We start from the raw sequence: 23,093 nt of genomic DNA, 5'->3' as shown, positions 1-23,093 counted from the left end.
ATAAAAATAGAAAAAAAGAATGTACACCTTTCTTCAGTTTCATATTTTTATTTATGAGAGTCTTTACGAAGGTTTACTTGTGGCTTGTTTTGCTGTCACAGAGGCTGGGAAACTTGCCATCACTGAGACAACAATAAACTTCAGTTTAGACTAAAATATGTCAGATGTCTGACCAGCTGTCCAGCAGGATTAATGCTGTCAGGCACACCAGCAAAACAGCTTCTAAATGATTAAAGAAAACTTAAGGGTTAAAATGAAAAGACTTCACCCCCACCGAGTTGCTATGGCAGGATCTTGAGAGAGTTGTGCATACTTAAACAAATGCTTTCATCAAAAAACTGAGGCAACGCTGTAATAAAGAGTGCCCGAAAATTGTGTACTTTCTTTTTCCCATGACTGTAACCTTGAGTGATAAAACTGTGCATTTGCTGTAGCAATTTTTGGTAATAAGCCTGGTTTTCCCAAAATAATTTTACTGTAATTATTTGAAATAGTTTTTATTCATATATATGTTGTTAACAGCTACCCAACAACTACCCATCTTTCAGCCAGTTATTTAAAATGACAAGTCTGTTCACATTATTTGACAAAAGTGAGGATATTTTCCTGTTCATAACTCTGAAAACAGGCACTCATAATATGAACCATTTCTAGATGCAACACCAGTGGCGTAACTAGGAGCTCATGGGCTCAAATTCTTGCCTCTGGTATTTTTAATGCACAGTTTTAGTTATTTAAATTTTACTTAATGAAAATATTGTAATATAATAATAACGACCTGGCGAGTGCAGCCAATGGGGGGGCAGTGTGGTGAGTGGTTGAGTTCATGTCGTGGAGGAAGACCCGTGTTATCGCTACAGTATGAACACAATGTTGCTGTGTTAAAGCAGCACAAATTACCACAGAGACAAATTTACGTGGCACAAACATAACCCAATAATATATATATATATATATATATATATATATTATATATATATATATATATATATATATATATATATATATATATATATATATATATATATATATATATATATATATATATATATATATATATATATATATATATATATATATATATATATATATATATAATATATATATATATATATATACAGTATATACACAGTGGGGGAAATAAGTATTTGATCCCCTGCTGATTTTGTAAGTTTACCCCTTTACAAAGACTTGAACAGTCTATAATTTTTATGGAAGGTTTATTTTAATAGAGAGAGACAGAATATCAACAAAAAATCCAGAAAAAAAACATTAAATAAAAGTTATAAATTTATTTGTATTTAATTAAGGGAAATAAGTATTTGATCCCCTACCAACCAGCAAGAATTCTGACCCCCACAGACCGGTTATGTGCCCATGAGGCACACAAATTAGTCCTGTCCCTGTATAAAAGACTCCGGTCACAGAATCAGTTTCTTCCGTTCAAATCTCTCGACCACCATGGGCAAGACCAAAGAGCTATCAAAGGATGTCAGGGACAAGATTTTAGACCTGCACAAGGCTGGAATGGGCTACAAGACCATCAGCAAGAAGCTTGGTGAGAAAGAGACCACTGTTGGCACGATAATTCGAAAATGGAAGAAATACAAGATCACAGTCAATCACCCTCACTCTGGAGCTCCATGCAAGATCTCACCTGGTGGGGTAAGAATGATTCTGAGAAAGGTGAGGTCAGTCCAGAATTACACGGGAGGAGCTTGTCAATGATCTCAAGGGAGCTGGGAGCACAGTCACCAAGAAAACCATTAGTAACACACTTCGCCGTAATGGATTGGGATCCTGCAGTGCTCGCAAAGTCCCTTTGCTCAAGAAGGTTTATGTACAGGCCCGTCTGAAGTTTGCCAATGAACACCTGAATGATTCAGAGAAAGCTTGGGAGAATGTGATATGGTCAGATGAGACCAAAATTGAGCTCTTTGGCATCAACTCCACTCGCCGTGTTTGGAGGCAAAGAAATGCCCGGTGGGGATGGTGTTCTTGGAGTCATATCCAGCATTTCTCTGTTCCCAGCTCCCTTGAGATCATTGACAAGCTCCTCCCGTGTAATTCTGGGCTGACCTCACCTTTCTCAGAATCATTCTTACCCCACCAGGTGAGATCTTGCATGGAGCTCCAGAGTGAGGGTGATTGACTGTGATCTTGTATTTCTTCCATTTTCGAATTATCGCACCAACAGTGGTCTCTTTCTCACCAAGCTTCTTGCTGATGGTCTTGTAGCCCATTCCAGCCTTGTGCAGGTCTACAATCTTGTCCCTGACGTCCTTTGATAGCTTTTTGGTCTTGCCCATGGTGGTCGAGAGATTTGAACGGAAGAAACTGATTCTGTGACAGGAGTCTTTTATACAGGGACAGGACTAATTTGTGTGCCTCATGGGCACATAACCGGTCTGTGGGGGTCAGAATTCTTGCTGGTTGGTAGGGGATCAAATACTTATTTCCCTGTTTTTTTTTCTGGATTTTTTTGTTGATATTCTGTCTCTCTCTGTTAAAATAAACCTTCCATAAAAATTATAGACTGTTCAAGTCTTTCTAAGGGGGTAAACTTACAAAATCAGCAAGGTGATCAAATACTTATTTCCCCCACTGTATATATATATATATATATATATATATATATATACAGTGTATCACAAAAGTGAGTACACCCCTCACATTTCTGCAGATATTTAAGTATATCTTTTCATGGGACAACACTGACAAAATGACACTTTGACACAATGAAAAGTAGTCTGTGTGCAGCTTATATAACAGTGTAAATTTATTCTTCCCTCAAAATAACTCAATATACAGCCATTAATGTCTAAACCACCAGCAACAAAAGTGAGTACACCCCTTAGTGAAAGTTCCTGAAGTGTCAATATTTTGTGTGGCCACCATTATTTCCCAGAACTGCCTTAACTCTCCTGGGCATGGAGTTTACCAGAGCTTCACAGGTTGCCACTGGAATGCTTTTCCACTCCTCCATGACGACATCACGGAGCTGGCGGATATTCGAGACTTTGCGCTCCTCCACCTTCCGCTTGAGGATGCCCCAAAGATGTTCTATTGGGTTTAGGTCTGGAGACATGCTTGGCCAGTCCATCACCTTTACCCTCAGCCTCTTCAATAAAGCAGTGGTCGTCTTAGAGGTGTGTTTGGGGTCATTATCATGCTGGAACACTGCCCTGCGACCCAGTTTCCGGAGGGAGGGGATCATGCTCTGCTTCAGTATTTCACAGTACATATTGGAGTTCATGAGTCCCTCAATGAAATGTAACTCCCCAACACCTGCTGCACTCATGCAGCCCCAGACCATGGCATTCCCACCACCATGCTTGACTGTAGGCATGACACACTTATCTTTGTACTCCTCACCTGATTGCCGCCACACATGCTTGAGACCATCTGAACCAAACAAATTAATCTTGGTCTCATCAGACCATAGGACATGGTTCCAGTAATCCATGTCCTTTGTTGACATGTCTTCAGCAAACTGTTTGCGGGCTTTCTTGTGTAGAGACTTCAGAAAAGGCTTCCTTCTGGGGTGACAGCAATGCAGACCAATTTGATGTAGTGTGCGGCGTATGGTCTGAGCACTGACAGGCTGACCCCCCACCTTTTCAATCTCTGCAGCAATGCTGACAGCACTCCTGCGCCTATCTTTCAAAGACAGCAGTTGGATGTGACGCTGAGCACGTGCACTCAGCTTCTTTGGACGACCAACGCGAGGTCTGTTCTGAGTGGACCCTGTTTTTTTAAGACGCTGGATGATCTTGGCCACTGTGCTGCAGCTCAGTTTCAGGGTGTTGGCAATCTTCTTGTAGCCTTGGCCATCTTCATGTAGTGCAACAATTCGTCTTTTAAGATCCTCAGAGAGTTCTTTGCCATGAGGTGCCATGTTGGAACTTTCAGTGACCAGTATGAGAGAGTGTGAGAGCTGTACTATTAAATTGAACACACCTGCTCCCTATGCACACCTGAGACCTAGTAACACTAACAAATCACATGACATTTTGGAGGAAAAATGACAAGCAGTGCTCAATTTGAACATTTAGGGGTGTAGTCTCTTAGGGGTGTACTCACTTTTGTTGCTGGTGGTTTAGACATTAATGGCTGTATATTGAGTTATTTTGAGGGAAGAATAAATTTGCACTGTTATATAAGCTGCACACAGACTACTTTTCATTGTGTCAAAGTGTCATTTTGTCAGTGTTGTCCCATGAAAAGATATACTTAAATATCTGCAGAAATGTGAGGGGTGTACTCACTTTTGTGATACACTGTATATACATACTTATATATATATATTAGGGCTGTCAAACGATTAAAATTTTTAATCGCGATTAATCTCAGAATTTCATATAGTTAATCGCGATTAATCGCATTAAAAAAAATCTGTGTAAATGTTATAGAAAACAAGGATTTTTAAGTGAAATGTTACAATTAAAATGGTGAACACATTTTATGCTAAATGTACTTATGTTAAAAACTGCTGGGACAAGAGAAAACTGTAAGGGAGTTTATTCACTCACATACTAGGCAGTAAATGTCAGATTGTAGGTTAGAATTTCTCCATCAGCAAACATTGTAGATCAGCGGTGCTTTAGGTGGGATAAGGCGTAGTTATTGTATCAGACTTGTCTGTGGTTGTATCGTGACGATGGTTTGATGGACGTTTCTACACGAAGTGAGTGTGTTTTGACCCTTTGGGGCTTCCATAGTTCATGAACTAACGTGCTCGACTCAGCTTTCCGGTATTCGGTACAGAAGAAGAAGTTAATTAAGTGTAATAAAGTGTTCTGCTCCCGACAACTTGTGAATATAGCTTTATTATGCAAGTGCATCACTACCACGATCGGTTACATTATGTTAACAAACCGCAAATGAAAAACGGTGGCAAGTCCGACATTAAAACGTTTGTTCTACCAGTCAAGTGTCAACATGAACTAGAATCTGCGTTAATGGCACTAATTTTTTTAATCGCGTTAAATTGAGGTCGCGTTAATGCGTTATTATCGCGTTAACTTCGACAGCCCTAATATATATATATATACAGTGTATCACAAAAGTGAGTACACCCCTCACATTTCTGCAAATATTTCATTATATCTTTTCATGGGACAACACTATAGACATGAAACTTGGATATAACTTAGAGTAGTCAGTGTACAACTTGTATAGCAGTGTAGATTTACTGTCTTCTGAAAATAACTCAACACACAGCCATTAATGTCTAAATAGCTGGCAACATAAGTGAGTACACCCCACAGTGAACATGTCCAAATTGTGCCCAAATGTGTCGTTGTCCCTCCCTGGTGTCATGTGTCAAGGTCCCAGGTGTAAATGGGGAGCAGGGCTGTTAAATTTGGTGTTTTGGGTACAATTCTCTCATACTGGCCACTGGATATTCAACATGGCACCTCATGGCAAAGAACTCTCTGAGGATGTGAGAAATAGAATTGTTGCTCTCCACAAAGATGGCCTGGGCTATAAGAAGATTGCTAACACCCTGAAACTGAGCTACAGCATGGTGGCCAAGGTCATACAGCGGTTTTCCAGGACAGGTTCCACTCGGAACAGGCTTCGCCAGGGTCGACCAAAGAAGTTGAGTCCACGTGTTCGGCGTCATATCCAGAGGTTGGCTTTAAAAAATAGACACATGAGTGCTGCCAGCATTGCTGCAGAGGTTGAAGACGTGGGAGGTCAGCCTGTCAGTGCTCAGACCATACGCCGCACACTGCATCAACTCGGTCTGCATGGTCGTCATCCCAGAAGGAAGCTGACGCACAAGAAAGCCCGCAAACAGTTTGCTGAAGACAAGTACAAGACAAGAACATGGATTACTGGAATGCCCTGTGGTCTGACGAGACCAAGATAAACTTGTTTGGCTCAGATGGTGTCCAGCATGTGTGGCGGCGCCCTGGTGAGAAGTACCAAGACAACTGTATCTTGCCTACAGTCAAGCATGGTGGTGGTAGCATCATGGTCTTGGGCTGCATGAGTGTTGCTGGCACTGGGGAGCTGCAGTTCATTGAGGGAAACATGAATTCCAACATGTACTGTGACATTCTGAAACAGAGCATGATCCCCTCCCTTCGAAAACTGGGCCTCATGGCAGTTTTCCAACAGGATAACGACCCCAAACACAACCTCCAAGATGACAACTGCCTTGCTGAGGAAGCTGAAGGTAAAGGTGATGGACTAAACCCAATTGAGCACCTGTGGCGCATCCTCAAGTGGAAGGTGGAGGAGTTCAAGGTGTCTAACATCCACCAGCTCCGTGATGTCATCATGGAGGAGTGGAAGAGGATTCCAGTAGCAACCTGTGCAGCTCTGGTGAATTCCATGCCCAGGAGGGTTAAGGCAGTGCTGGATAATAATGGTGGTCACACAAAATATTGACACTTTGGGCACAATTTGGACATGTTCACTGTGGGGTGTACTCACTTATGTTGCCAGCTATTTAGACATTAATGGCTGTGTGTTGAGTTATTTTCAGAAGACAGTAAATCTACACTGCTATACAAGCTGTACACTGACTACTCTAAGTTATATCCAACTTTTATTTCTATAGTGTTGTCCCATGAAAAGATATAATGAAATATTTGCAGAAATGTGAGGGGTGTACTCACTTTTGTGATACACTGTATATGTATATATATATATATATATATATATATATATATATATATATATATATATATATATATATATATATATATATATATATATATATATATACACACAGTGGGGCCAAAAAGTATTTAGTCAGCCACTGATTGTGCAGGTTCTCCTACTTAGAAAGATGAGAGAGGTCTGTAATTTTCATCATAGGTACACTTCAACTATGAGAGACAAAATGAGAAAAAGAAATTCAGGAAATCACATTGTAGGATTTTTTAAAATAATTTATTTGTAAATTATGGTGGAAAATAAGTATTTGGTCAATAACAAAAGTTCAACTCAATACTTTGTAACATAACCTTTGTTGGCAATGACAGAGGTCAAATGTTTCCTGTAAGTCTTCACCAGGTTTGCACACACTAGCTGGTATTTTGGCCCATTCCTCCATGCAGATCTCCTCTAGAGCAGTGATGTTTTGGGGCTGTCGCTGGGCAACACGGACTCCACAAATTTTCTATGGGGTTGAGGTCTGGAGACTGGCTAGGCCACTCCAGGACCTTGAAATGCTTTTTACGGAGCCACTCCTTTGTTGCCCGAGTGGTGTGTTTGGGATCATTGTCATGCTGGAAGACCCAGCCACGTTCCATCTTCAATGCTCCCACTAATGGAAGGAGGTTTTGGCTTAAAATCTCACGATACATGGCCTCATTCATTCTTCCCTTAACACGGATCAGTCGCCCTGTCCCCTTTGCAGAAAAACAGCTCCAAAGCATGATGTTTCCACCCCCATGCTTCACAGTAGGTATGGTGTTCTTGGGTTTTTCTTCTTCCTCCAAACACGACGAGTTGAGTTTTTACCAAAAAGTTCCATTTTGGTTTCATCTGACCACATGATATTCTCCCAATCCTCTTCTGGATCATCCATATGCTCTCTGGCAAACTTCAGACGGGCCTGGACATGTACTGGCTTAAGCTGGGGGACACGCCTGGCACTGCAGGATTTGAGTCCCTCTCGGCGTAGTGTGTTACTGATGGTAGCCTTTGTTACTTTGGTCCCAGCTCTCTGCAGGTCATTCATCAGGTCCCTCTGTGTAGTTCTGGGATTTTTGCTCACCGTTCTCATGATCATTTTGACCCCACGGGATGAGATCTTGACCCCAAGGGAGATTATCAATGGTCTTGTATGTCTTCCATTGTAAATGATAACAGCTCTAGGCTTATTAATGATCACTTATAGCTGCTTTGAGACAAAGCAAATTATTATTTAACAAAATTACCCACCCAAAAGCCAATTATAAATTATTTTTTAAACATATTTTCTTTCTGACCACACAGGCTTTGGCATCTTTGTGGACTGAACTTTTATTTGTATTTTTATTTGAATCTTTCACTTCTTAACTGTTTTTAGCATTTCCCCTCATTACATCGCTATAAACAAACACATTAAACATTTGTGGCAGGATCATTCCTATCCATACCAATATGCATTAATTAACACAATCGTCTAATCACTGCATGAAAGCTACAGTGGAGGCCAAAAGTCTATAAACACTGGTGAAAATTCTTCCACTTACAATTTCTCTTAAATTTCAGAATGGTTTTCATTAAGTCAAGTCAGGTTTATTTGTATAGCACTTTTTACAATGGAGTTTGTCTCACAGCAACTTTACAAAATCCAGGACCGACAGACCAAAACCCCTGTGGAGCAAGCCCAGGGCGACAGTGGCAAGGAAAAACTTCTAAATCAGTTACTTGAAGGTCAAAGAAGATAAAGGAGTGCTGACTGTCATGGACTTTCCTTTACAGTCTTATGGCCTAAACCCTATCAAGCATTTATGAGGCACTTGAAGACAGAAAGTCAATCATTCAATTAAACAGTGCAAGAGTTTTTTTTACTAGCGGTGTTGGACTTTTTATCCCCACTGTGGAAAGGAAAGTGAGAATTAACGCATCCTGCGTCTAAACCAGAAAGACAGCTGATTGGCATTGTTCTGACTTGACCCTTTATTGTACTTTATACAATATATGTTAACCAATTATATTTGGCCAACCTGCTAAAAAAGACAAGTTAAAAGCTCTCATTTATGGCATGCTACATTCAACCACAATACTGTGACATTGTGTTAATTCTTATCTAATATAATATATATATGTATATACAGTGTATCACAAAAGTGAGTACACCCCTCACATTTCTGCAAATATTTCATTATATTTTTTTATGGGACAACACTATAGACATGAAACTTGGATATAACTTAGAGTAGTCAGTGTACAGCTTGTATAGCAGTGTAGATTTACTGTCTTCTGAAAATAACTCAACACACAGCCATTAATGTCTAAATGGCTGGCAACATAAGTGAGTACACCCCACAGTGAACATGTCCAAATTGTGCCCAAATGTGTCGTTGTCCCTCCCTGGTGTCATGTGTCAAGGTCCCAGGTGTAAATGGGGAGCAGGGCTGTTAAATTTGGTGTTTTGGGTACAATTCTCTCATACTGGCCACTGGATATTCAACATGGCACCTCATGGCAAAGAACTCTCTGAGGATGTGAGAAATAGAATTGTTGCTCTCCACAAAGATGGCGTGGGCTATAAGAAGATTGCTAACACCCTGAAACTGAGCTACAGCATGGTGGCCAAGGTCATACAGCGGTTTTCCAGGACAGGTTCCACTCGGAACAGGCTTCGCCAGGGTCGACCAAAGAAGTTGAGTCCACGTGTTCGGCGTCATATCCAGAGGTTGGCTTTAAAAAATAGACACATGAGTGCTGCCAGCATTGCTGCAGAAGTTGAAGACGTGGGAGGTCAGCCTGTCAGTGCTCAGACCATACGCCGCACACTGCATCAACTCGGTCTGCATGGTCGTCATCCCAGAAGGAAGCTGACGCACAAGAAAGCCCGCAAACAGTTTGCTGAAGACAAGCAGTCCAAGAACATGGATTACTGGAACGCCCTGTGGTCTGACGAGACCAAGATAAACTTGTTTGGCTCAGATGGTGTCCAGCATGTGTGGCGGCGCCCTGGTGAGAAGTACCAAGACAACTGTATCTTCCCTACAGTCAAGCATGGTGGTGGTAGCATCATGGTCTTGGGCTGCATGAGTGTTGCTGGCACTGGGGAGCTGCAGTTCATTGAGGGAAACATGAATTCCAACATGTACTGTGACATTCTGAAACAGAGCATGATCCCCTCCCTTCGAAAACTGGGCCTCATGGCAGTTTTCCAACAGGATAACGACCCCAAACACAACCTCCAAGATGACAACTGCCTTGCTGAGGAAGCTGAAGGTAAAGGTGATGGACTAAACCCAATTGAGCACCTGTGGCGCATCCTCAAGTGGAAGGTGGAGGAGTTCAAGGTGTCTAACATCCACCAGCTCCGTGATGTCATCATGGAGGAGTGGAAGAGGATTCCAGTAGCAACCTGTGCAGCTCTGGTGAATTCCATGCCCAGGAGGGTTAAGGCAGTGCTGGATAATAATGGTGGTCACACAAAATATTGACACTTTGGGCACAATTTGGACATGTTCACTGTGGGGTGTATTCACTTATGTTGCCAGCCATTTAGACATTAATGGCTGTGTGTTGAGTTATTTTCAGAAGACAGTAAATCTACACTGCTATACAAGTTGTACACTGACTACTCTAAGTTATATCCAAGTTTCATGTCTATAGTGTTGTCCCATTAAAAGATATAATAAAATATTTGCAGAATTGTGAGGGGTGTACTCACTTTTGTGATACACTGTATATATATATATATATATACTGTGTATATATATATTTATATATATATATATATATATATATATATATATATATATATATATATATATATATATATTAGGGCTGTCAAACGATTACATTTTTTAATCGCGATTAATCTCAGAATTTCATATAGTTAATCGCGATTAATCGCATTAAAAAAAATCTGTGTAAATGTTATAGAAAACAAGGATTTTTAAGTGAAATGTTACAATTACAATGGTGAACACATTTTATGCTAAATGTACTAATGTTAAAAACTGCTGGGACAAGAGAAAACTGTAAGGGAGTTTTATTCACTCACATACTAGGCAGTAATACTATCCAGTGGTTTAATGGACGTTTCTACACGAACTGAGTGTGTTTAGACTAGGGTGGCCAGATTCATAGTAACAAAAAGGAGGACATTACACCCCAAAAAGCCGGACATCTTATTAGCAACAGGGGGACATGCTACTGCAACACACAGAATGAATCCAGAACCCATATAACAGTTTTTGACCAATTTAAGCAAGAATTATATAACAAATGACTGTTTTACTCACTAAATGTTGTGTCTTTTCATATTTAGGTCCGTTCATCGCTGCCTCAAAAGTTTACTTTTTGGCATTTTCACCGCGTTCCTGATCATGAGAGCTGAGTGATTGACTCAGGTAGCGCGGTGTTTACAAAACAGAGAGGGCGGGCGAAATTCAACCACCCAATCACAGACTAGCATTTAGAGGGCGGTCCTTCTCCGATTGGCCAGTGGTAGCTCTATAAGGAGTCAAATGAGGCTGTTAAACCAATGAAATACAAAGCATTTGTTTCGACATGTACCTGAGCCAATGGTAAATAATATTGATCAAAAATGAAACCAGTTCACTCCAAAAGGAGGATTTTTAAGTGTCCGTCCTAGCGTTACGTGAATGGAGGACTGGCAGCTTCTTTATTATGCAAGTGCATTACTACGACACTACCACGCTCGGTAACATTATGTTAACAAACCGCAAATAAAAAACGGTGGCAAGTCCGACATTAAAACGTTTGTTCTACCAGTCAAGTCTCAACATGAACTAGAATTTGCGTTAACGGCACTAATTTTTATAATCGCGTTAAATTGAGATTGCGTTAATGTGTTATTATCGCGTTAACTTCGACAGCCCTAATATATATATATATTATATATATATATATATATATATTATATATATATATAATTATTATATAAATATATATAATAAAACCACAATAATTTATTAGTATGGTGTAGGGCCTCCTTTTGCGGCCAATACAGCGTCAATTCGTCTTGGAAATGACATATACAAGTCCTGCACAGTGGTCAGAGGGATTTTAAGCCATTCTTCTTGCAGGATAGTGGCCAGGTCACTACGTGATGCTGGTGGAGGAAAACGTTTCCTGACTCGCTTCTCCAAAACACCCCAAAGTGGCTCAATAATATTTAGATCTGGTGACTGTGCAGGCCATGGGAGATGTTCAACTTCACTTTCATGTTCATCAAACCAATCTTTCACCAGTCTTGCTGTGTATTGGTGCATTGTCATCCTGATACACGGCACCGCCATTGGATGCACATGGTCCTCCAGAATGGTTCGGTAGTCCTTGGCAGTGACGTGCCCATCTAGCACAAGTATTGGGCCAAGGGAATGCCATGATATGGCAGCCCAAACCATCACTGATCCACCCCCATGCTTCACTCTGGGCATGCAACAGTCTGGGTGGTACGCTTCTTTGGGGCTTCTCCACACCGTAACTCTCCCGGATGTGGGGAAAACAGTAAAGGTGGACTCATCAGAGAACAATACATGTTTCACATTGTCCACAGCCCAAGATTTGCGCTCCTTGCACCATTGAAACCGACGTTTGGCAATAGCAGCCCGGCCGTGTATATTGACCCTGTGGAGCTCCCGAGGGACAGTTCTGGTGGAAACAGGAGAGTTGAGGTGCACATTTAATTCTGCCGTGATTTGGGCAGCCGTGGTTTTATGTTTTTTGGATACAATCCGGGTTAGCACCCGAACATCCCTTTCAGACAGCTTCCTCTTGCGTCCACAGTTAATCCTGTTGGATGTGGTTTGTCCTTCTTGGTGGTATGCTGACATTACCCTGGATACCGTGGCTCTTGATACATCACAAAGACTTGCTGTCTTGGTCACAGATGCGCCAGCAAGACGTGCACCAACAATTTGTCCTCTTTTGAACTCTGGTATGTCACCCATAATGTTGTGTGCATTGCAATATTTTGAGCAAAACTGTGCTCTTACCCTGCTAATTGAACCTTCACACTCTGCTCTTACTGGTGCAATGTGCAATTAATGAAGATTGGCCACCAGACTGGTCCAATTTAGCCATGAAACCTCCCACACTAAAATGACAGGTGTTTCAGTTATTTTGTCCAACCCCTGTGTGTATATATATATATATATATATATATATATATATATATATATATATATATATATATATATATATATATATCTATATATATATACAGTGTATCACAAAAGTGAGTACACCCCTCACATTTCTGCAGATATTTAAGTATATCTTTTCATGGGACAACACTGACAAAATGACACTTTGACACAATGAAAAGTAGTCTGTGTGCAGCTTATATAACAGTGTAAATTTATTCTTCCCTCAAAATAACTGAATATACAGCCATTAATGTCTAAACCACCGGCAACAAAAGTGAGTACACCCCTTAGTGTAAGTTCCAGAAGTGTCAATATTTTGTGTGGCCACCATTATTGCCCAGAACTGCCTTAACTCTCCTGGGCATGGAGTTTACCAGAGCTTCACAGGTTGCCACTGGAATGCTTTTCCACTCCTCCATGACGACATCACGGAGCTGGCGGATATTCGACACTTTGCGCTCCTCCACCTTCCGCTTGAGGATGCCCCAAAGATGTTCTATTGGGTTTAGGTCTGGAGACATGCTTGGCCAGTCCATCACCTTTACCCTCAGCCTCTTCAATAAAGCAGTGGTCGTCTTAGAGGTGTGTTTGGGGTCGTTATCATGCTGGAACACTGCCCTGCGACCCAGTTTCCAGAGGGAGGGGATCATGCTCTGCTTCAGTATTTCACAGTACATATTGGAGTTCATGTGTCCCTCAATGAAATGTAACTCCCCAACACCTGCTGCACTCATGCAGCCCCAGACCATGGCATTCCCACCACCATGCTTGACTGTAGGCATGACACACTTATCTTTGTACTCCTCACCTGATTGCCGCCACACATGCTTGAGACCATCTGAACCAAACAAATGAATCTTGGTCTCATCAGACCATAGGACATGATTCCAGTAATCCATGTCCTTTGTTGACATGTCTTCAGCAAACTGTTTGCGGGCTTTCTTGTGTAGAGACTTCAGAAGAGGCTTCCTTCTGGGGTGACAGCCATGCAGACCAATTTGATGCGGCGTATGGTCTGAGCACTGACAGGCTGACCCCCCACCTTTTCAATCTCTGCAGCAATGCTGACAGCACTCCTGCGCCTATCTTTCAAAGACAGCAGTTGGATGTGACGCTGAGCACGTGCACTCAGCTTCTTTGGACGACCAACGCGAGGTCTGTTCTGAGTGGACCCTGCTCTTTCAAAATGCTGGATGATCTTGGCCACTGTGCTGCAGCTCAGTTTCAGGGTGTTGGCAATCTTCTAGTAGCCTTGGCCATCTTCATGTAGCGCAACAATTCGTCTTTTAAGATCCTCAGAGAGTTCTTTGCCATGAGGTGCCATGTTGGAACTTTCAGTGACCAGTATGAGAGAGTGTGAGAGCTGTACTACTAAATTGAACACACCTGCTCCCTATGCACACCTGAGACCTAGTAACACTAACGAGTCACATGACATTTTGGAGGGAAAATGACAAGCAGTGCTCAATTTGGACATTTAGGGGTGTAGTCTCTTAGGGGTGTACTCACTTTTGTTGCCGGTGGTTTAGACATTAATGGCTGTATATTGAGTTATTTTGAGGGAAGAATAAATTTACACTGTTATATAAGCTGCACACAGACTACTTTTCATTGTGTCAAAGTGTCATTTTGTCAGTGTTGTCCCATGAAAAGATATACTTAAATATCTGCAGAAATGTGAGGGGTGTACTCACTTTTGTGATACACTGTATATACTGCCTGGCCAAAAAGAAAAAAGGTCACCACCTGGATTTAACTAAGCAAATAGGTAAGAGCCTCCCATTGGATAATTACTGCATGGGTGATCATGTTTCAGCTGCCAACAAGTTATTTAACTCTAACTGATGCAGTGAGTAGCTTCTCATTTGTTAAACAACCATGTTGAAAGACACATCCTGTAATCGTGGAAAAGATGTTAATCTGTTTCAGAAGGGTCAAATTATTGGCATGCATCAAGCAGAGAAAACATCTAAGGAGACTGCTGAAACTACTAAAATCGGGTTAGAACTGTCCAACGCATTATTAAAAAGTGGAAGGACAGTGGGGAAACATCATCTTCGAGGAAGGAATGTGGTCGGGAAAAAATCTTGAATGATCGGCGATCACTTAAACGTTTGGTGAAATCAAATGGTAGAAAAACTACAGTAGAACTGGGATATGTTTAATAGTGAAAGTAAGAGCATTTCCACATGCACAATGTGAAGGGAACTCAAGGGATTGGGACTAAACAGCTGTGTAACCTTAAGAAAACCACTTGTCAGTGAGGCTAACCGGCAAAAACGGCTTAAATTTGCTAGGGAGCATAAAGATTGGACTCTGGAGCAATGGAAGAAGGTCATGTGGTCTGATGAGTCCAGATTTATCCTGTTCCAGAGTGATGGGTGCATCAGGGTATGAAGAGAGACGGCTGAAGTGATGCACCCATCATGCCTAGTGCCTACCGTACAAGCCTGTGGGGGCAGTGCTTTGATCTGGGGTTGCTGCAGTTGGTCAGGTCTAGGTTCAGCAACGTTATGTGCCCAAAGAATGAGGTCAGCTGACTACCTGAACATACTGAACGACCAGGTTATTCCATCAATGGATTTTTTCCTCCCTGATGGCACGGGCATATTCCAAGATGACAATGCCAGGATTCATCAGGCTCAAATTGTGAAAGAGTGGTTCACAGGGTGCATGAGAACATCATTTTCACACATGGATTGGCAGAAATAAATGTTGTGACATTGCAGAAGCTTGTGGAAACGATGCCACAGCGAATGCGTGCCGTAATCAAAGCTAAAGGTGGTCCAACAATATATTATATTAGAGTGTGTGACCTTTTTTTTGGCCAGGCAGTGTATATAATAATAATAATATAATAATAATAATAATAATAATAATAGAATTTTATTTACAAGCGCCTTTCAGGTCACCCAAGGACACTGTACAATTCAAATATGAGCAAAAACAAATGACAACCAATAAGGTACATTATAACAGATTAATACAGGGAACACAGAACAGCACAACAAGCCAGAGAATCAAGTATAAAATAAAATAATAACTTTAAAAATAAGAAAATAAAAAGATTAAGAGACCAGGAATAAAAAGAGTACAGAGGTTAAGATAAAAACTATAAACTATGGAACGCAGTCCTAAAAAGATGAGTTTTTAAGTGCTTCTTAAAAACAGATAGTGATGAGTTCGTGCGGAGGGAAAGTGGCAAAGAGTTCCATAATTTAGGACCTGCCACACTAAACGCTCTTTCACCAAATGAGCGAAGTCTGGTTGATGGAACAGACAGTAAATGGGCATCAGCAGACCAGAGTGAACGTGCAGGACAGTATGGAGTGAGCAGGGCAGAAAGATAACTGGGGGCCAGACCGTGCAGAGATTCATAAACCAAGAGTAGAATTTTGTATTGTACTCGGTAATGAACAGGGAGCCAGTGAAGGTTTTGCAGTCAGTATGGGGGTTATGTGTTCCCAGGGTTTAGTGTGAGTAAGAAGTCTAGCTGCTGAATTCTGGACATACTGGAGTTTTTTTAAGCTGCTGGAAGGAAGCCCAACCAGCACAGAGTTGCAGTAATCCAGTCGAGAGGTAATAAATGCATGAATAAGGGTTTCAGCTACAGGGTCAGTGAGAGAAGGACGCAACCTGGCAATGTTCTTTAGGTGAAAAAAAGCTATTTTTGTGATGTTATTGATGTGAGCCTCCAGGGAAAGTGTAGAGTCCAGAATCACACCAAGGTTGCGAACCTGAGTCACTGAGGATGTGATAAAACCTGGGATAGATAGTGTGGGGTGAGCAGTTTTCTTCAGAATGGAAGGAGAAGCAATGAGAATGGCTTCAGATTTACTGCTGTTTAGTTTAAGGAAATTTTTGGTCATCCAGCTGTTGATATCGGCCAGACAACTGACCAACGAGTCAGGGGGCAGAGAGTCAGAGGGCTTAGTGCAGATGTAAATCTGAGTGTCATCTGCATAGCAGTGAAACTGTAGTCCATGCTGTCGAATGATGTCACCAAGTGGGAGTAGATAAATGTTAAAAAGAAGGGGGCCAAGAACCGAGCCCTGGGGGACACCAGAAGAGAGAGAGAGGACATCAGACCTAAAACCGCCTATCGAGACAAACTGTTGCCTACAGGTGAGATAGGATCGAAGCCATGCTATTGCCATATCAGTTATACCAGTCCAGGTCTCCAACCTATGCAGCAGAGTATCATGGCAGACTGTGTCGAAAGCAGCAGTAAGATCAAGGAGAATGAGTATGTTCACTAGACCAGAGTCGACTGCCAGAAGTAAGTCGTTCATGACCCTTGTCAGTGCCGTTTCCGTACTATGATTTGCCCTGAAGCCTGACTGAAATTGCTCAAAAAGGTTATTGGAAGTTAGGTGTTCTTTAAGTTGAGCAGAGACTACACGTTCAAGAATCTTACTAAGGAAAGGAAGATTAGATATGGGCCGGTAGCTGTTAAGATCGTCCGGGGCGAGACCAGGCTTCTTTAGGACTGGAGTTATAGCGGCCAGTTTTAAGCTAGGAGGCACAACACCAGAGCTGAGGGAAGAATTGATAATGTTGGTGATTAGTGGACAAAGTGATGCAAAGCATGCTTTTACCAAGGGTGTAGGCAAGGGATCAAGAATGCAAGTAGTAGATTTGGAGCCCTTAATAATTCTGCTAACTGTATCTTCATTTATAGGGTTGAATGTGGGCAAGCAGTTAATAGCCGGGGGACCGGCTAATGTAAGAGAAGTAGAACAGATAATAGCCTCGAGCTCAGAGTAAATGTTGTCAATCTTCCTTTGGAAGAATGCCGGGAACTCAGTACAGAGGGTTGATGAAGGGGTTAATGGAAAACTACTAGCAGGCTGCAGTAGTTTATTAATGGTGGCAAAAAGAGCTCTTGGGTTCCCCTGGCATTTGGTAATGGTAGATGAGCGAAAGTCAGCCTTTGCCTTTCTATACTGCAGGATATGATCTTTGTAAGCAACTGCATGAACTGTCAAGTTAGTTTTTTTACTAAGTCGCTCCAACTGACGACCTCTTGCCTTCATGGACCTAAGCTCTTGTGTAAACCAGGCGGCAGAGTGGCGGAATGTCACAACCCAAGTTTGTAGCGGGGCATGCTGGTTGAGTGTAGCTGACAGGATATTGTTATAATGTTGAACCAAGCCTTTAGAAGAAGTTAAGGTCAGTGGAAATAAAAACTGGTCAAGGGTGTTTGAAAGGTCAGTTGGACTGACTGTTCTACTGTAGTATTCCTGAAAGTGATAGTGCGAGGATTGTGTGTTCTTTTACAATGAAAGGCTAACGATAGTTCAAAGTGAACAGCACTATGGTCAGAAATATGATAATCAGTAACATGCACATTGGAGGGAGATACACAGGGAGTGGTGCAAAGAAGGTCAATGATATGACCCTTATTATGAGTGGGAGTGGCTACATGTTGGGTGAGATTATAACAATGCAGCAGGTCAAGGAAGTCCCTGGCATGTACACACTTATTAGAGTCAACATGATTATTGAAATCACCTAGCACTATTATTGAGGGAAACAGAGGAGAAAGCAAAGCGAGCAATTCGGACATTTCAGACAGAAAATCAGAAATAGATTTAGGTGGACGATAAACCAACAAAATCAACAGTGGTAAAGACCCTGCTATTTTTAGAGCAAGGCATTCAAATGAGTTTGTGGGATGGACAGACACTTTTTTGACCCTGTACAAAGAGCGGTAAAGTACTGCTAGTCCTCCTCCTCGACCAGAGGTGCGAGGCTGATCAATGTATTGATAACCCGATGGTGTAGCATCATTCAGAGCTAGAAATTCACTTGGTTGCTGCCAACTTTCAGTTAACAACATGAAGTCAATTTTCTTGTTCAGAATGACTTCAGATATACAAGCTGATTTATTGTTGAGAGAGCTGTCATTAAGTACTACATTTCCATTACTTAATGTGCGGTCATTCATAGGTGGGCAAATCAAGGCATTAGGGAGTTGAAGCAGCAGTGAATGATTGTCGGAGCGCTGTGATCTTGGGCGACGACGGTACTTATCACATCTCACCTGGTGGAGTAAGAATGATTCTGAGAAAGGTGAGGTCAGCCCAGAATTACACGGGAGGAGCTTGTCAATGATCTCAAGGGAGCTGGGAGCAGAGAAATGCTGGCTATGACCCCAAGAACACGGCGAGTGGAGTTGATGCCAAAGAGCTCAATCTGATCACATTCTCCCAAGCTTTCTCTGAATCATTCAAGTGTTCATTGGCAAACTTCAGACGGCCCTGTACATGAGCCTTCTTGAGCAGAGGGACTTTGCGGGCACTGCAGGATCTCAATCCATTACGGCGAAGTGTGTTACTAATGGTTTTCTTGGTGACTGTGCAACCAGCTCCCTTGAGATCATTGACAAGCTCCTCCCGTGTAATTCTGGGCTGACCTCACCTTTCTCAGAATCATTCTTACCCCACCAGGTGAGATCTTGCATGGAGCTCCAGAGCGAGAACGATTGACTGTGATCTTGTATTTCTTCCATTTTCGAATTATCGCGCCAACAGTGGTCTCTTTCTCACCAAGCTTCTTGCTGATGGTCTTGTAGCCCATTCCAGCCTTGTGCAGGTCTACAATCTTGTCCCTGATGTCCTTTGATAGCTCTTTGGTCTTGCCCATGGTGGTCAAAAGATTTGAATGGAAGAAACTGATTCTGTGACAGGTGTCTTTTATACAGGGACAGGACTAATTTGTGTGCCTTATGGGCACATAACCGGTCTGTGGGGGTCAGAATTCTTGCTGGTTGGTAGGGGATCAAATACTTATTTCCCTTAATTAAATACAAATTAATTTATAACCTTTATTTAATGGGTTTTTTTCTGGATTTTTTGTTGATATTCTGTCTCTCTCTGTTAAAATAAACCTTCCATAAAAATTATAGACTGTTCAAGTCTTTGTAAGGGGGTAAACTTACAAAATCAGCATGGGATCAAATACTTATTTTCCCCACTGTATATATACACACAGGAGCTCCGGTTTCCTCCGGAGGAAGGATTTTTATTTTTAAAAATTATAGTGTTTCTCCTAAATGAACTCTAATGCTGTAGCTGTAGGAATTGCTTCAGCTTTTAAAAAATTTTCACTTTTCTCATTTCAAACCCTATTTTTCAGACATCATGCAGTCAGTCATCTACAACGGTACTCTCAGATTTGTTCATGGTGGATTCTGAAGCGAAACAGCCAGCAGCTGCAGGTAAAGTAAACAGCACTTACTTTCAACCCAGGGCTGTAATCACAGTATATATTGGGGGGGGGACATCCCCTTCCCTTCCCTTCCCTTAATGTTCAGTTATGCTCCAAGTGCCCTCCCCTAATATAATTATGTAAAAATTAACAAATAAAGAAATTAAAATAAACATATTCCTCTTACTAGCTTTGTTTAATGCTAAAATCCATCAGCATTCTCATCAGTTGTTTATATGGCAGGAACCCCCCTCCCTCTGGTAGATTTGCCCCCCCAAATGTTCAATTCATGGTTACATTCTTACTTGAACCACACTGCATTCACAACATATGTTTTCAGGGTTTTTTTGTTTTTTTTAAATGCAGTGGTGTGTACCAGCATTTTCTTGTAAATACTCTTAAGTACCAGAACATTTGCTACTCAGAAACAGAAACTTGGCTTTTACCACTGGCTATGAGCTAAGTGTGTAAGATTGCAGTTAAGGCGCCCCAGGTACTCTTAGGTTTCCAACAGGACCTAAGTGCAACATTTTTTTATTATTTGTTATCAAGAGTGCAATAATTACAGTGAAACCTCGATTTAATGGACTTCCAGTTAACGGATTTCGGATTTAACAAACAAGATCTGGAAAACCAAATGTCCTGTCCGATTGTTTAAAATTCCCGCGAGTAGCGTACCAAGACCAGGTCGGCGCACGACTCTCTGTTTACATCAGTGTTAGGCTTTATTTTGTAGGGAGGCTCGCCTTTTTCTGTGTTTTATGCTTAATTTTTGCAAGTTCTAGTGCTTAGCACCAGCACTGCGCCAGTAGCCACCAGCAGTGCTTCAGACTTAGAACAATAGATACTTCGAGTCCCCACTATACGATCAAGGCAAAAAAAAATAATTCACACAAAGTAAATGAAATATCTCCTCAGTAGTACAGGACCTTAGTGTTGTGTTTTCGTATATTTTCACACCCCCTGGGAAAAAAAAAAAAAATTGCTGTTTCAGACAATCGCATTTTACCCACCAGTGCACCCCCTATTAGTCTGTTAAATTGTAAGTTTTGTATATCTAAAACTGAAAAAAATATATATTGATCAATGACCAAACACAGGTACTTGCTGCCACTTAATCATAAAATAAAAATTAAACTAGACTTAGTCTAGCTATAAAAAAAGAATACAAAAATGAAAAGTCCCCAAAACTAATGCTGTCAGTTCCAATACTTAACCTGATTTTTTGTAAGAAAACTTTTCTCTAAAATTTGTGTCTGTTTGCTCAGCATGGGACAGTGATTAAAAACTTTCAGGTGGCCCAGATGGGGCTGTAAGTCTGTCTGAAAAAAAATGTGTGAGAGTTGCACAGATGCTGCTGTCCTCCTTTATCTTGTCAGCAACCCCACAGTCCCCTGTCCTCACTAAAAAAAGCAAAGGCTTATGTTGTGTTTGTATGTGTTAGTACACGTGTGTATGTGTGTAAAAGTACAGTTACTTTTATTATAATTTAGAGGATTTTAGTTTGGCCTGAGATATTAGTGTATTTATTATATTCACTATGTAAATGACATGGGATTTGGATTTTCATCTAGCATTTGATTCTCTGTAGGTGGGAGCTCAGACCTCATTGCTGACTTTGCTGATTTTTCCTCCCCTGCTGCTTCTGCTAGTCTCCCTTCAGCTGCTGGTATGTGTAGAGCTTCACAACATTGTATGCATCCTTAACGTGGGTAGTGTTTTTACATTTTGTAATCAATCCTCTGTGCTGACATTGGCATCTTTAAACATGTAAACATACAAAATATACTCATGGCAGATTTAGCAGCTACGTTGCTTTCTGTGTTTGCTGGCCTGTATGCAACCACTGCTTACAGTGTGCATAACCACTCCTTGATACAGCGTTCTGATTTATGATCCATTCTTCCAGCCCCCACATTAATCTTGTTAAAGGTTTTCACTTTAGTCTGCACTAATGTGGGCTACAGTTGCAGCTCTATTCAGTTACTGTATTTTTTGGGGGGGGTTTTGTATGCCTTTTCATAACTAAATAAATTTTTGTTTAATGATTGAGTGGCAGTAAGTATTTGTTTTCAACATTGATCAGTATATCTAGTTCATTTTTATAGTTTTAGACAAAATAACTGCGCTCTTAATACCAAGACATCAAAAATGTTGCCCTTGAGTCCTTTTGGTGCCAAACCTGAAAAGCACCTGGAGTGTTTTAATTGCAAACTTACATACTTAGCTCATAGCCAGTGGTAAAAGCCAAGTTTGTGTTTCTGAGTACCAAATGTTCTGGTACTTTTAAATTTAACATATTGCAAAGGGGTGTATAAATTGTGGCATGTACAAAAGATATGGCACATTTAATATTTAGTTTTTCTTGCTTGTATACACTCATTGAGCACATTATTAGGAACACCTATCTGTTTTGTACACTAATTGATTGATTTACAGCTAACATTCTGATAAACTACCACCCCAAGCCCCATTTATCAATCAGAAAACCCACATAGGACCCCCACTAACCAGATGTTATTTGAGTGGTGGACCATTCTTAGTGTGATAATGATGTGGTACTCTGTGGTGGTTTTTTTTGCGTGTATTAGGTGCAGCAGTGTTGTTGGGGATTTTTAAAAACCCTAATATAGATAATACTGGGAGGAGATCAATGCTCCAACTGTGTCCTGTGGTTAAAAAGTGTACACTGATTAAAGACTAGAGGAAAACACAATCTGCATGTGTCTAACTGTACACACACAGAGTATGTGTTCCTAAGAAGTAGTATCCGTGTTCCCAATAAAGAGTGCCAGTATTAAATTATTCAAACATTTCAAAATCCTAGCACTACTGTACTTTATACACTTACTAGAACAACACAAAAGACCATGCTAGTGTCAATGCAGTGCTGACACCATCCTGATTTTTTTTTTTTTGTCGAGGGGTAAAGGGTTAATGGCATAGATAATAGTTTATTTAATAGAATGAATGAAATTTTACACAAGTAATTATTAAGTATTTTGTCTTTTAAACTAAAGGCTTAAAAAACTCTAGTTTATCACAGCACAAGCCACATAAGGCTGTTCGCTC

The 23,093-nt window shown here is 41.0% G+C and overlaps 1 protein-coding gene across 4 annotated transcripts in view; it reads left to right on the top strand.

Annotated features, from left to right (window-relative positions):
- Positions 1 to 23,093, top strand: part of clint1b (clathrin interactor 1b) — a 54,886-nt gene that overhangs the window by 20,334 nt on the left and 11,459 nt on the right. For all 4 annotated transcript variants that reach the window (XM_063011352.1, XM_063011350.1, XM_063011351.1 and 1 more), the window contains 2 exons: positions 19,950 to 20,031; positions 21,613 to 21,690. In XM_063011352.1, the coding sequence (XP_062867422.1) occupies positions 19,950 to 20,031; positions 21,613 to 21,690 (160 nt within the window). The remainder of the gene's footprint in view (positions 1 to 19,949; positions 20,032 to 21,612; positions 21,691 to 23,093) is intronic.

This window comes from Trichomycterus rosablanca, chromosome 16 (genome assembly GCF_030014385.1).
Source record: "Trichomycterus rosablanca isolate fTriRos1 chromosome 16, fTriRos1.hap1, whole genome shotgun sequence".
NCBI lineage: Eukaryota > Metazoa > Chordata > Actinopteri > Siluriformes > Trichomycteridae > Trichomycterus > Trichomycterus rosablanca.
The sequence above is the reverse complement of the archived record's forward strand: the minus strand, read 5'-3'. Positions and strand labels throughout refer to the sequence as shown.